Below are 14,324 nucleotides of genomic sequence, written 5' to 3'. Positions count from 1 at the left end.
TCTGATCCAATTTTAGTTTTACTTGGTAAGGCATTTACGTGAGCTCAAGGATGTGAAAAGATCTACAGATATTAATGAGGTGACCAGAGTCCATATATATATATATATATATATATATATATATATATATATATATATATATATATGCACAAACACACAGACTTCAACTGTCTTACACTTACAGACAATATCACACACATACACTATCACACATATGCATAGATACATACAGACAATTACATGCACTGTATATTATACTATCAGACACAAACACTATCAGACACATACATAAATACATACGAAGAGATAATTACTGCTCTAGTGGCCTAGTGGATAGAGCATCCGTCTCGGAAGTGGTAGGTTGTGGGTTTTATATCCGGCCAAGTCATACCAGTGACTTACAGAAATGGTACTAACAGCTTCCTCGCTTGGAGCCCAGCATTATGAGGTTAGTGTTAGGACTGGTTGGGCTGGTGTCAGGATAATGTGACTTGGTGGGACATCACGCTACATGTCTGAGACATAATACCCCAGTGCTAGACATCATTATAAACTGCCACACTGCAGACATCATACAATAGGACTAAAAAATTGTTAAAGCTATGTTAAAAATCCAAATCACACACACACACACAAACAGATAATTACATACACTATACTATCACACACTTGCACTATCACACACATACATAGATACATACAAACCGATAATTACAGACATATATATTACACTATTACACACATACACTATAGCACACATACATAGATACATACAAACAGATAATTACAGACACTATATATTACACTGTCCCACACATAAACTATCACAAACATACTTTGATGCATACATAGATACAGACAAAAACAGTTACATAAAGAATATTACACACTGTCAAACATTCACTATAATGCAAATAAAGACACACTCACACACAGGCACACTATATGCATACAAAATCACAGCAAAGAAATAGTATTTTATCCATACACGCATACATTTACATTTCTAGTAGACTGATGTCATAGAAAGTGAAAGTTTAAAAACAAATCACTTCCTTATCGTCTTTCGTGCCACTACAAATATTGATTCTCCATATTTGAAATGGTAGGTGAAAAGCAGAGGACATATCATGAAAGACATCCGACTCTAAGAGTGGTATGTCTTTTGGAAAAGTCCATCCTCATTGTAAGTAAGCAATAATATATATATATATATATATATATATATATATATATATATATATATATATATATATATATATATATATTTCTGTCAACCTGATATCATGAATATTTGCTGCAAATAGATTCTTCGATATTACCATTGAGATCCCATAAATATCCATCCTGATGCTCCTTGAAAGTCCATCCTGATGCTATTTTTTATATCACTACTGAAAAATAAGCAGATCTGATATGATTTGCAGACATTTCCTAACATCAAGCACTCAATGTATGCAGTCAAAGAGAAACCCCATTCTTTCATTCCATCTTGATAAACTAGAACCAACATTTTCGTGTACTGATTTTACATTAGTTTTAAGATCATCAGAATTGTCACTGTTAGTGTATGTTTGGTCATTGATTGAATCTTTTAGTAACATTGACCTTTCTCGTTCTTTAGGGGCATGATCCTGATACACCCATAACACCAGAGCACATGAATCATTCTCGCCTCTGTATTGCTCTTGCAACTGTTTGTGGAGATGCCATGAGACAAGTCCTCCGTACCCAAGTTCCTGCACCACACACAGACATCTACCAGGCAATCCTGGCCAAAAGAGTCAAACTGACCAGGAGACAAGGAAGACCGCTTCTTAACCCTGATCAAAGTCAGCTGGTGTTTCCAGATCCCCAGGGGCAAAAGACAGGAACATTAGACCAGTTCGATCTTTCCTTGTTATATACTCTAATCAGAAATGTCAGCTCAGTCACGGCTCCATTAACTGGCTGGGGAAATGACCCGCCAGATCAGCCAAGGGACAGATCTCTAGGAGCTAGTGTGGAGCGAATTCGCTCATATAGGAATCATATCAGTGGTCATTCCCCAGATGGAAAGATGAGTCATAAAGCTTTAGAGGATTACTGGAACAAGTTTGAAGCTGTGCTTCACGACATAGAAGCTGTAATTGGTGGACAGCCAGTGTACAGCCAAGGGTTGGAGAAGCAAAAGAGTCAGGTGATATCCATCTATGAAGCATGTTAGCTACAAATGAACATCATGAAGACAGACCAACAGGTACAAAGTGTATGTGCAGTGTGCATGATGTGATGGCAGCAACAGCAACAATGTATAAGTGCATGTGATCAGATGGCAGCAACAGGTACAAAGTATAAGTACAGTGTTTCTAATATGATGGCAACAAGAGGTACAAAGTATAAGTACAGTGTGTGTGATATGAAGTCAACAACAGGTACAAAATGTAAGTACAGTGTGCATGATATGGCAGCAACAGGTACAAAGTATAAGTACAGTGTGCATGTTATGGCAGCAACAGGTACAAAGTAAGAGTACAGTGGGCATGATATGGCAGCAACAGGTACAAAGTATAAGTACAGCATGCATGTTATGGCAGCAACATGTACAAAGTAAGAGTACAGTGTGCGTGAAGTCACAGCAACAGATGCAAAGTATAAGTACAGTATGCATGTTATGGCAGCAACAAGTACAAAGTATAAGTACAGTGTGCATGTTATGGTAGCAACAGGTACAAAGTTAGAGTACAATGTGCATGATATGGCAGCAACAGGTACAAAGTATAAGTACAGCATGCATGTTATGGCAGCAGTAGGTACAAAGAGTAGTGTGCATGATTTGGCAGCAACAGGTACAGATTGTAAGTACAGTGTGCATGTTATGGCAGCAACAGCTACAAAGTGTATGTACAGTGTGCATGATATGGCAGCAACAGGTACAAATTATAAGCTGATCGCACATGATACGCCAGCAACAGGTAGTACAGCGTGCATGTTATGACAGCAACAGATACATAGTGTAAGTACATCATGCATGTTATGGCAGCAACATATACAAAGTATAAGTACAGCGTGCATGTTATGGCAGCAACAGGTACAAGATGTCAGTACATCATGCATGTTATGGCAGCAACAGTTACAAAGTATAAGTACAGCGTGCATGTTATGGCAGCAACAGGTACAAGATGTCAGTACATCATGCATGTTATGGCAGCAACAGGTACAAAGTATAAGTACAGCGTGCATGTTATGGAAGCCATAGGTACAAAGTATGAATACAACTTACGATAAGTGGGGTTCAAAGGTTGGTTTCAACTTAACTGTCATGTTAATATGAGGTTTAAAATGTAAAGCTTTTCTGGATGAAATTGGGTGTATATAAAAGTGGAAAATAAATATTGAGTGTGAAACCCATGGATACTTAATGGGAGTATTTAATATTGGAATATGAATAATGGGTGTAACACTTGTAACAGTATTTGTTGTCAGTATGAAGAATATCCCCATATATTTAAAAATCTAAATACAATGTCATCTTATGCATATAATATTGCATCACATTTGTATCAAGCGGTAATCCTAATCTATTCTACTGTATGATAGAAGCTTTCATCAATTTTATTGTTAGAGAGTGAATATTTAAATTAAAGCTGCTAATTTTACCTCACTTAGAGCATCTGATGATATTATTGTTACAAGAACATTTTTTTAATGTTATGCAATCTTTGTACCCATTTTTATTTTCAGTAATTGATATAAGATTTGCTATTTTGTGTAGGGAACATCAGCATCTCTTACCAAGACATATTCTTGGCCATTGAGGCTTTTCCAATGATATATGTTTGTATTATCTATATGATTTTGATGTTTAGAAGTGTAGGCTTTGACAGATGGTACAATGACATGTACATTATATTGATGTCTGTGGAAGTGGGTGTTTTACCAAATGGTACATTGACATGTACAATAGTTTGATGTCTGTGGAAGTCAATATTATGTCAACTGGTAATGACATCTACAATACTTTCTAATGTCTGTAGAAGAGTCGATTATGTCAAATGGTATTAAGGTATCTGTAAATGAATTTTAAGAGTCTATGATGAGTGTTTTGGGGGGATGGACAAAATAATAGCTTAAAGAGACTGTGTAAATAATGATACTGTTTGCATATTTTATTGAATATTGATGAAGAAAACAACTTGTATTTTTAATAAAATCATATAAATTTATAGTTTTTTGTTTAACTTACATACTTGTAAGATACACTGTATTAAAGGTATAGTGTTTAGTTGATGTGGAAAATTCAATCTATTTTGTTTCTTAAGTTCAGGCATTCCATTGTTTTTATTTAGAGGTATCTATGACAAGATCTGTATGCTTTTTTCAGATTTGTCCTATAAGAGTTACTACAGATGTGGAAGCAGAATGTTTGACCCCAGGCACCAGCAAAATGAACTCGGGATACACATTCCTATGCTAAAAGTCACTACAGTATGTGGCTATATTTAGGATCCAGCATTATCCACAATCCAGTGACACTGTTGTGTGTGGTTAAGGGCCAAGCAACATGCACGATCCCATGCCAAGATATACTTCTGTGTGTGGCCATAATTAGAAACAGACATGTTGTATAATCCCATGTCTATTAATGTGGCCATAATTCAGACCCAGCATTGTGCATGATTCCATCTCTAATAATACTACTGTATGTAGTAATAATGAGGGTCCAGTGTTCTGATAGAGGAGCTATCAAGTTCACTGAGAAATGTTATATTGTTTAGTGACTGTTTGATTGGATGTGTAAGAAGAGATTTGTCATTTGGATAGGCAATTGGTGAGCAAAAAGACAAAACAATTATAGTGTTTTCTATGTGACTTACTGTTATTTTTCTGAGAAATAGTGAGTAATGGTGGTGATTTCACTGAGGACAACACATTAAGACTGTTCCCGTTATTTTTTGGGAAATAGTGGATGCTGGTGGTGCACTCACTGAGGACAACATATTAGGAATGTTCCTGATATTTTTGAGAAATAGTGAATTATTATGGTGCATTCACTGAGGACTACAAATTAAGACTTTACCTGGTATTTTTGAGAAATACTGAATTACAGTTGCGCTTTCACTGTGGACAACACATTAAGACTGTTCATGTTGTTTTTTAGAAATAGTGAATTATGGTGGTGCACTCACTGAGGACAACACATTAAGACTGTTCCTGGTATTTTTGAGAAATAGTTAATTATTGTGGTGCTTTCACTGAGGACAACACAATAAGACTGTTCCTGCTATTTTTGAGAAATAGTGAATTATAGTGGCACATTCACTGAGGACAAAACCATAAGGTTGTTCATGTTGTTCATGTTATTTTTTAGAAATACTGACTTATGGTGGTGCACTCACTTAGGACAACACATTAAGACTGTTTGTGCTATTTTTGAGAAATAGTGAATAATAGTGGTGCTTTCACTGAGGGCAGCAGAAATACTACCATTCAAAGTATAAAGTATTGCATATTGGACAATTTCATTACATTTTATGATATCTATTTGGTCCATCCAGTGGCTGCTTTTGGTAAATAAATAGTCATAGTAACATGAGGTTATAAATGAAATACTTATATTTGGTCCCAAATGTAAACGGCGGCAATTAGAGAGGTATCTTTTGAAGATGTTAGCTCTTACAAAATTGGTTTTGTTACCAATGTTGATTCATCAGTTTTCAGATGAATAAGAGAAATACTGTTAATATCCAGCAGTTAAAAATGAATAAGCTGACCTGTATGTAATTTTTGAATTCCTTTCGTAATGTAGAGCATCGATCTATTATAGGAACTTTTGTTTCATAATATCTGATTAAATTGTTGTTTTTAAGATGTTCTGATTTGTATTTTGATGTGATTGATTTGATTTAATATTAGGTTTTTATCCATATATTTATTTTATTTGCCCTATAACATCCTTCTGAAACTTGGTAACCTAAAAGTCCATATAAGTGAGACCCTGTACCCTAGAAATATATTGTGATAGACAGAGCTAAACCCCTCAAACTAGCCCAATGTAAAATTACAATTACTTGGTTTCAAACACGCCTAATTGAAAGTAGGTGTACACATATGGTTTTGTTTTGTCAGATTTTATGTAATAGGCTCTGTTTATATTTGTCTAATTTAGTATAGGTATGTTTATAACAGAGTATGTTTGTATGATAGAGTATTGTTATGTTTATAACAGAGAATGCTTGTATAATAGAGTATATAATATATATATATATATATATATATATATATATATATATATATATATATATATATATATATATATATATATACTCTATTATACAAGCATTCTCTGTTATAAACACTTGTGACCTTCGGATGATGTGAACAAATAATACAGACAATTGCCGAAGGTTTTATGAATAAATTAAATATTGCCAAAACAAGATGCACTCAGAGTGATACTGGGAAGGATTTAATCATATTTATAATAGTTCTAAATTTTATAAATATTTAATTATATAAAGATGATGCACATGCAAGTAATTATCAAAGTAAATTGAGGATTCAAATAATGTACATAAAAGCTTAAATTTAGAAACAAAGCTAATTTATACAGATTGTAAAACATACACTATGGTTAGCTGAGCTAGACTCATAGACAGAATACACTATATTTAGGGGTCTCAAACACGCGACCCGCCAAACTGTATCCTGTGGCTCGTAAAGTGATGGACGTCACAAGGTGTCATGAAAACATACAAAGTAGGTGCGGTCCCTTGGTCATCCAAAAAGTACTCATGTGGCCCTAATTGTCGTTTGAGTTTGAGTCCCATGCACTACATGATATAACATAATATACATGAGGTGGTTGTTGTTGTTTTAGGGTTTAACGCCATTTTTCAGCACACGATAGGCTATACATAGCGGAAAGTATTAATGGTGGAGGAAGAACCCGGGAAAACCCCGTAAAGAACCACCGACCCACGAGAAGCTACAGTCAAGCTTTCTCACATACCAACATTGGCTGAATCTGAGACTCGAGCCGCCGCAGACAGAGGTGAGATGGCAGTGATCCGTAACGGAGAGCACTTTAGACCACTCGGCTACCCGAGGCCCCATATATATGAGGTACTGTCATCATAGAAAACTTACTATGAAAAAATGCTCCTACAACATATGTATTTCAGATTGTATATATATATATATATATATATATATATATATATATATATATATATATATATATATATTCAATGAAAAATACTTGTTATGAGAAAATATACAAATATACCACCTGGATAGTAAGAGCTTTTCTTCCCAAAATCGAGCCATTCAAAAAGTTAGTACCTGTAGTGCAGGCCATACACAAGCTTGCTGTGGAGTGGAAGCCGGTCACAAATTTTGGTGACTGCGGTGTAAGTCATTCACACAGTTTTATCAACCGTAGTACTACTCATTCAAAAGACTTGATAAATGTAGTTGAAGCAAAGGTTATTATTGAAGTTTGGAAATTGTAGTGCATGTCATTCGCACAGTTTCGTAAATATAGATTGTGGCAACTCACTGTATTGTGCAGAAACTAAATTATGTAACACACAAAAGAGAGACAAACACAGTTATAACGTAATATGCTCCACCTTGTGAGGGAATATAAAAAAATTATACAATCAAAAGCTTTTAAAATGTAAACAAAAACACAATATCAACACCATTGTTCCTCTGACACATATTTTAACACATGTATAGCAATTTTTAGCATTGTTTGTTTAATCATTTCTGTATAACTTCTGTATCATTTATGTATCTTTCTTTCCAAAACAGTTGTTGATAATATTTGCGATGTGTTATTCTGTCATTGATAAACTTTGTTAATTTTTGTCTTATTAGTCTGGAGTGGGAAATCTGTGATAATTTCTAAACCATGTTATTTGATCAACGAATATTTTTATCAACTTGTCTTAATCCATGATAATATCTACATTATTTTATTTTACCCTTGATATACTTTGTGAAACTTGTCCTAGAACATTGAAATGAGTTATTCCATGATAACTATGTAGATCCTTTGTCATCCTCGTGTAATAATTTTCTCACACCTATAACTTCAATTACACTATCATCAAGTCCAAAATACAATACAATCTAGTTCAAGTACTATACCATCTAGCAAAAAAATTACCATCTTGATACCATCCAGTCAAAGTATGATACCATTTAGTCAAATTACTATTACATCTAGTCCCATTACAATACCATCTTGCTCAGGTACAATACCATCTAAACCAAGTACAACATCATCGAATTCAAGTAAAATGCAATCCAGTCTAAGTACAATACCGACTAGCCGAATTATTATATCCCATATAGTCCGTTTACATTAACATCTAGTCCAGGTCAAATGCTATCCAGTCTAATTACAATACCAACTAGTCAAATTACAATACTCTTTCTAGTCCAATTACAATTACCGTCTATTCCAAGCACAATGCCATCTAGCGCAAGTATAGTACCATCTGGTCCAAATACAATACCATCTTATCGAAGTTAACTGCCATCTAGTCCTAGTACAGTACCAGTTAATCCAAGTAAACTGCCATCTAGTTCTAGTACAGTCCCAATTAGTCCAGTAACAACAGCACCAAATCCAAGTAAATGCCATCAAGTCTAATTATAATACCGTCTAGTTCATGTACTATATTCATTTAAATGAGTTGCTGACTTGATTAATCTCTTCTAGAGCGACAGGTGACTAAGGTCAATATTATACCGTGGACATATATCACTATTTTCTTCAATATTTTTATTTCTTAAAATAATCAGTTCTTCAAACAGTGAAATATATTCGCCATGAAATCATCTGGATAGTGTTACATTCATTTACAGCATGAACGTGCGCTAGTAGTTATTATAGTAGTTTTGTTATAGGGGAGGTAATTCAACATATTCACCATTAATATTCTGCATGTTCTGATATCCATGTACAGCATGACATTGCACTAGTAGTTATTTAGGATTGTGCTCTAGGGGAGGTTACTCAAAAGCATAACACCTAGAGTCCTATCAAATAAATGCGATGTTGTAACATGTGATCTATAACACGTTTGCCATCCTTAATGTGAAATATATTTCTTCCATATGCACCTACACTGTATAACCTGTTACAAGCACAACAGAGTTTTCAGAATTGACAACTGTGTCTGCATATAACCTAAACTGTTTTAAAACATCAAATGTTTGAATATTTATGTGCAGTGAGTAAAATATATTTTTTCTTGTTGGACATTGTGTCATTTAAAGGGCCTACCCTGTTATTTACACTGCATGAAAATACAATCATCCTCATATTTGTTTAAATGGTATACCAGTCTTTGCTTGATTGGCAATATACCGTCATTTCAATGTAATTAATATATTAAAACATACACTCATTTTCCATTCAGGTTTCTCTCAGTTTCAGGTTTTGTTCATCGAATATATTCATAGATTCAAAAAGAGATTTCCTAATTAAACTGTTGACCTAGTAATTCTTTGAATTCGTTATTAGTATTTCCACGGGTTATTTAATTTTCTTTAAAAATATTTACAAATGATGTATCTCAGGCCTTAATTTTAACATCGTTTGCATGTTCTTTTAATACTTTTCACAAATGATAAATCCAACATTTTAAGACCATTTAAATTCTAAGACAGTAGATACGTGTTCAATATTATCATGACAGTTAACATTATCACATGTAGCCATGACTAAGCCCCTATTCAGATATAATATCAAATGCATATTAAAGTCAACATCAGCATCATAATATTGGCCTTGGCTTGGTCTCATATTCAGCTTCAACATTCAATGCAGGGAAACACATTTCTACATCAACCAGTGATTTTTCCTTTAAAACATAAACACTCATTTGTACTAAGTTTACTTAAAGAAAGTATGATACGTTGCTGTGATCAAACACATCTTTCATCCATTCTCTCAACATCTTTATATGTTGCCTGATGTTTGATGTATATAATCTTCAGTGACCGTGAGTAAATTATTCTGATCCAGCTATATGCTGAAAGTTAAGTTTGTCCTTGTATGAACTGAATATTTCAATAATAGGACTTAAGCATCTAAAAAGCATTGTTATTACTGTTAAAGAGCTCATGAGATTTTAATACAAATATCGGTATCTACCATAGCAAATTTCAAACAAAGTATATTGCATCATGTTTACAATCATTCTGCGATTCATTCCTTTGAGCCTCTATACAAAAGTTGTAAACCATTCCCTTTAGACTGTGCTTTCTGGGTGTGTACATTAGCCGTACGTTTGTATTGTTTCTTCTATAATTAATTTTTTATCCATGCCTTTGAGAGAGAGAAGAGGGACTGCAACTAAATAAATGTGACTTTCTAAAAGCCAGCAAAAGCTGCAAGGATAGTGACAATGAATAACTTCTCTTCATGGCTTATATTTAGTATCTTCATTTGTCAGCTGTAATATCTCTTCGTATGCTTTTGATTGCTCAGATCTAACTCTCATTTTAATGATGTTTAGCAACACTGATAGTGAGATGAACGACATACGCACAATCTTAGCCACCAGGTTGCATTCTGTCACTATACATGAATGTACTATATGTAGTGCATTTTATAAGATTGAATTCTTTGAGTTATGTATAAATAACAGGCTGTCTGATGTGTGGTCGAATTTGCTGAATGTCGGAATGACAGGCAGTCTATGTGTGGTTGAAATATATGTTTTGCAGCCAAGTAACAGGCAATCTGCTGTGATGCTGATTTCTACATGTTCTGTATCCATCTGACAAACAGTCTGATGTGCAGTTGAATTCTACAATATCTTGTATAAAAGGATAACAATGTACATACAGTCTAATGTGTGGTTGAATTTTATGAGTTCTGTATTCATATAACTCTCCAAAATAATATCAGTCAACGTTCCTGGTTTGGAATTTGTATTTGTCATTACAACATCGCATCGTGATGTGATTCTCGAACAGGGTCGCGTTTGTAACGTATAATCCAAGTATCGTCTACTTCCGCAATAAACTTTATTCTAATAAAGGTTATTTCGTCGAGATAATGAATGATTGTCATAGCTCATTGGCCATTCATTGTAGCATCAACATCTTGCATGACTGTGAATGCTGACCACACATAAGCCGCACCAATGTTGCGAAACTCTTTATTGGCGCCACGAGTACTATTAAATAGAGTCTAATTCATCAAATCAGAGCTCGCCTCAGCAAGTCAGGGGATATTCTGTTAAGATCGAATCTACCCAGAGAAGATATAATCGCAGGTGATCTTATAAATTAATATATCATATAGTTAAGTCAAATATATATTTTAATTAAACTTTAATTTATAATATACAATGATTCAAGAAAAGAATATGTGCAAGTGGTTAATGATTAGACCTACTACTCCCTGTAATAAGGCCTGTGAAAATGAATTATGTGGATATCACCTACAAAATGTGCGACGAGCGAATCAAACACCAATTATCAGAGAAGTCATCCTTGACTTCGTCAAAAGATTGCAAATTTGGATTGGCCACCCTGATGCTGGCCACGAGCATATCTTCTGTAAATATCTACCAATGTAAATTAAACTAGGACCTGTTTAAACGACCACTTGGAAACTCGTGCCCAACATTATGAGGTGGCGTTAGGGACCTTCACAGAGCGTTGGAGCACAGCGAGTACTTTACATTCACATATTGGCGGATCAGTTATTGTCTGTGTTGGAAACGTTGAATAACAGACGGGAGTGCTTTGAAAGCCGCCGACATCTTTAAAAAATGATTTTGGAGGCGTATTAATCGTGTCCAGTTTTGATTAACTTGATATTGCTGAGAAATTAAACATCAAAAACTTAAGAGGTGTTTTAATGAGTAATCAGTTACCAAAACATGTTCAGATCTGTATCGTGTTCAGTACTGTCCGTAAATATTAATATGTATTTTGTATATTATTAAACGTGTTTTAATGTGAAGGCCTTATGTTATTTGGGTATTGGGAAGGAGGTTCGCTCTGTTTTAGATCTTGCGAAATTGTATCCTAACACCGTCATAACCGTAAGACAATCTTTACAGGGGTATCGCACAACCCTGGAGTGAAGAAATTTACATCTAACTAGTCTTTTATAAAATACGAGTCTTCGTCTGGAAAACATATCCAAAACACTAAAGTACCCAATCAGTTCTTAGGTTTATGTAACGGACATTACTAACATACGCCACTAGGATCTGGGAATATTATAATTCCCCGCTGCCTTTAATACCGATCTCTGCAAAGGTTAAACTTATGACACATATTTTAACGACTACATGGATGGTCCTCTATGACTTTCCCCTTGAAAGTTCGATAAGCATAGCCCAATATTCACCTCTATCCAGCTGCTCATGACATATTTGTGAGACGGAAACTCATTAATAATCAATCATAAAAAGTCAGAGCCACTTAATTAATAATATCCTTAAATATGCCACGAATATAACCTGAACGAAAACTGCATACTTCAATTTAAAATTGCAAAATATTGCATCTGCGCCATTCAATGTGTTAAAATAACTTTGCATATATCCTACTGAAAACAGTTATTGATTTTTGCTCTGCAGCAGCTCGACCGCTAAAAGTAAGCGATCTAAGCAACGTACACAACTTTCAGAAGATGTTATAAAAGTAACGAAATTTAAAACGCACTAAGTCATTCGATGCTATTGGATACAATTTAGAACCGTCTGGCTGTATATGGGTTAAGTTGTAATGTACGTTATGCAGGTTTGCTGAATAATTTCCTTCTACATTTGTAACATTGTGTGTCGATTAAAAAAAAGTATTTAAAATTTCGAATTATCATAAAGTCGCGTAATTGAGTCTGTAAAGGTTTTTTTATTAACCTCGCCTCAGTATCAACGTATCACCTGACTCAGTGGAGGAGATACAATAGCGGCGACCGGTAGCCATAATAACCACATGTATGCTCAACCACGCACTTAATAATATAAAAAGTAGTAGTGGTTTGCTCGATCAAACGGTCATTCTTACACTCCTTGTTGAGAAGTACAGTCAGTTATAGCAATGGCGCGTACAAAGCAAGGAATTACCAGAGATTGAGCGATAAGGAAAGGTAGATAGGGTTACTTAGTCAGTTGTACTAATACATATTTAAGATTTATTTAAGATTTATTTGTATAATCATAACATTTTCAACCATTCAGTCCTGTTGAATATATATTATCCCGGCTGGGAGTTGTGCGACAGAGCAGAGTGAGCTGATTTCACAATTCACTGTTGCAAACAGCATTTTGTTTGCACTACATGCACTCATATATCATTGTATTTGTAGTTTAACTATAAGAGTTAGCTAAAAGTAGAGGGGGTTGACCGGCTTGAATTGCAATGAAACTAATAGAGAATTATCTCACAGTAAGAATATTGTGCTTTCCACACATAACAATTTGAGTCAAAGAAGAGAAATATGGACCAAGATGAGGAACAAACCGGCCCAGGCAGATCCAAAATCCGACAGTACTTTCACACATTGTACGAGGAAAATAGGATGATTGTCAATCACCCTGCTGGGTGTCAGACAATTGATTTTGAATTTGCCACCAACCCACCACGGCAAAGTGAAGTCCTGATGGGACTGTACACCATTGGAGTGGATATAGGCAAAATTGAAGCACTGCAGAATGGAGGCCTTAATAAGTATGTGATTTACTCTAAAGGGGGGGGGGGGTGCCGCTGCTAAAAGAAGAAGACCTAAGCATAAAAGGGATAACAGCAAGAGTCTACAAAACGGAACCCTTCATAAGAACCATACAGCAGAGACTGACGGAAGTACACGTGATGGGGCTCCCCATGGAAGTGGATAGCCAGGAGCTTGTGGAAAAGCTAAAGAAAAAGACGGGTGACAGTAGTGACCCACAAGATGGCAACAGTCTGGGGATTCGCCCCCATAAAGTCTGGGAACATACTGTTATACGTTAGCAGGGAGGAGGCGAAGAAAATCCCAATTTTCTTTTACGTGTTGGGATTTAGACTGAAAACATGGTACAGGAGGAGCGAGCAGGATAGAGTTTGCCCCCTGTGCCACCAAAAAGGGCATGGCCCCAGGGACTGTAAAGGAATAGAAACAAGCCCACAAGAACAAACCTATGCCAGCAAAGCGGCAGAGAGACCTACATCCCAGCAGCAACAGCAACAACAGCAACAACAACAACAACAAAAATTACAGCAGCAACAGGCAGAGATCCTAACCCTGATAAAACAAGTCAGGGAGGAAAAGGAAAGAGAAGAAAAGATACAAACCTTACCGGACCTGGATGTAACTAAGA

The 14,324-nt window shown here is 35.3% G+C and overlaps 1 protein-coding gene across 2 annotated transcripts in view; it reads left to right on the top strand.

Moving 5' to 3' along the window:
- Positions 1 to 9,500, top strand: part of LOC149786903 (uncharacterized) — a 127,998-nt gene extending 118,498 nt beyond the window's left edge. Inside the window, exons 26-27 of one of the 2 annotated variants that reach the window (XM_089977428.1) lie at positions 1,625 to 2,248; positions 4,364 to 9,500. In XM_089977428.1, coding sequence (XP_089833554.1) covers positions 1,625 to 2,206 — 582 coding nt within the window. In that variant the 3' untranslated portion in view covers positions 2,207 to 2,248; positions 4,364 to 9,500. The remainder of the gene's footprint in view (positions 1 to 1,624; positions 2,249 to 4,363) is intronic. The other variant, XM_089977430.1, reaches the window with a different exon arrangement.
- The last annotated feature ends 4,824 nt before the right edge of the window (positions 9,501 to 14,324 follow it).

Source organism: Sinohyriopsis cumingii, chromosome 12, assembly GCF_028554795.1.
Source record: "Sinohyriopsis cumingii isolate HCF-2022 chromosome 12, ASM2855479v2, whole genome shotgun sequence".
Taxonomy (NCBI): domain Eukaryota; kingdom Metazoa; phylum Mollusca; class Bivalvia; order Unionida; family Unionidae; genus Sinohyriopsis; species Sinohyriopsis cumingii.
This window is presented reverse-complemented; position numbering and strand designations above follow the sequence as displayed.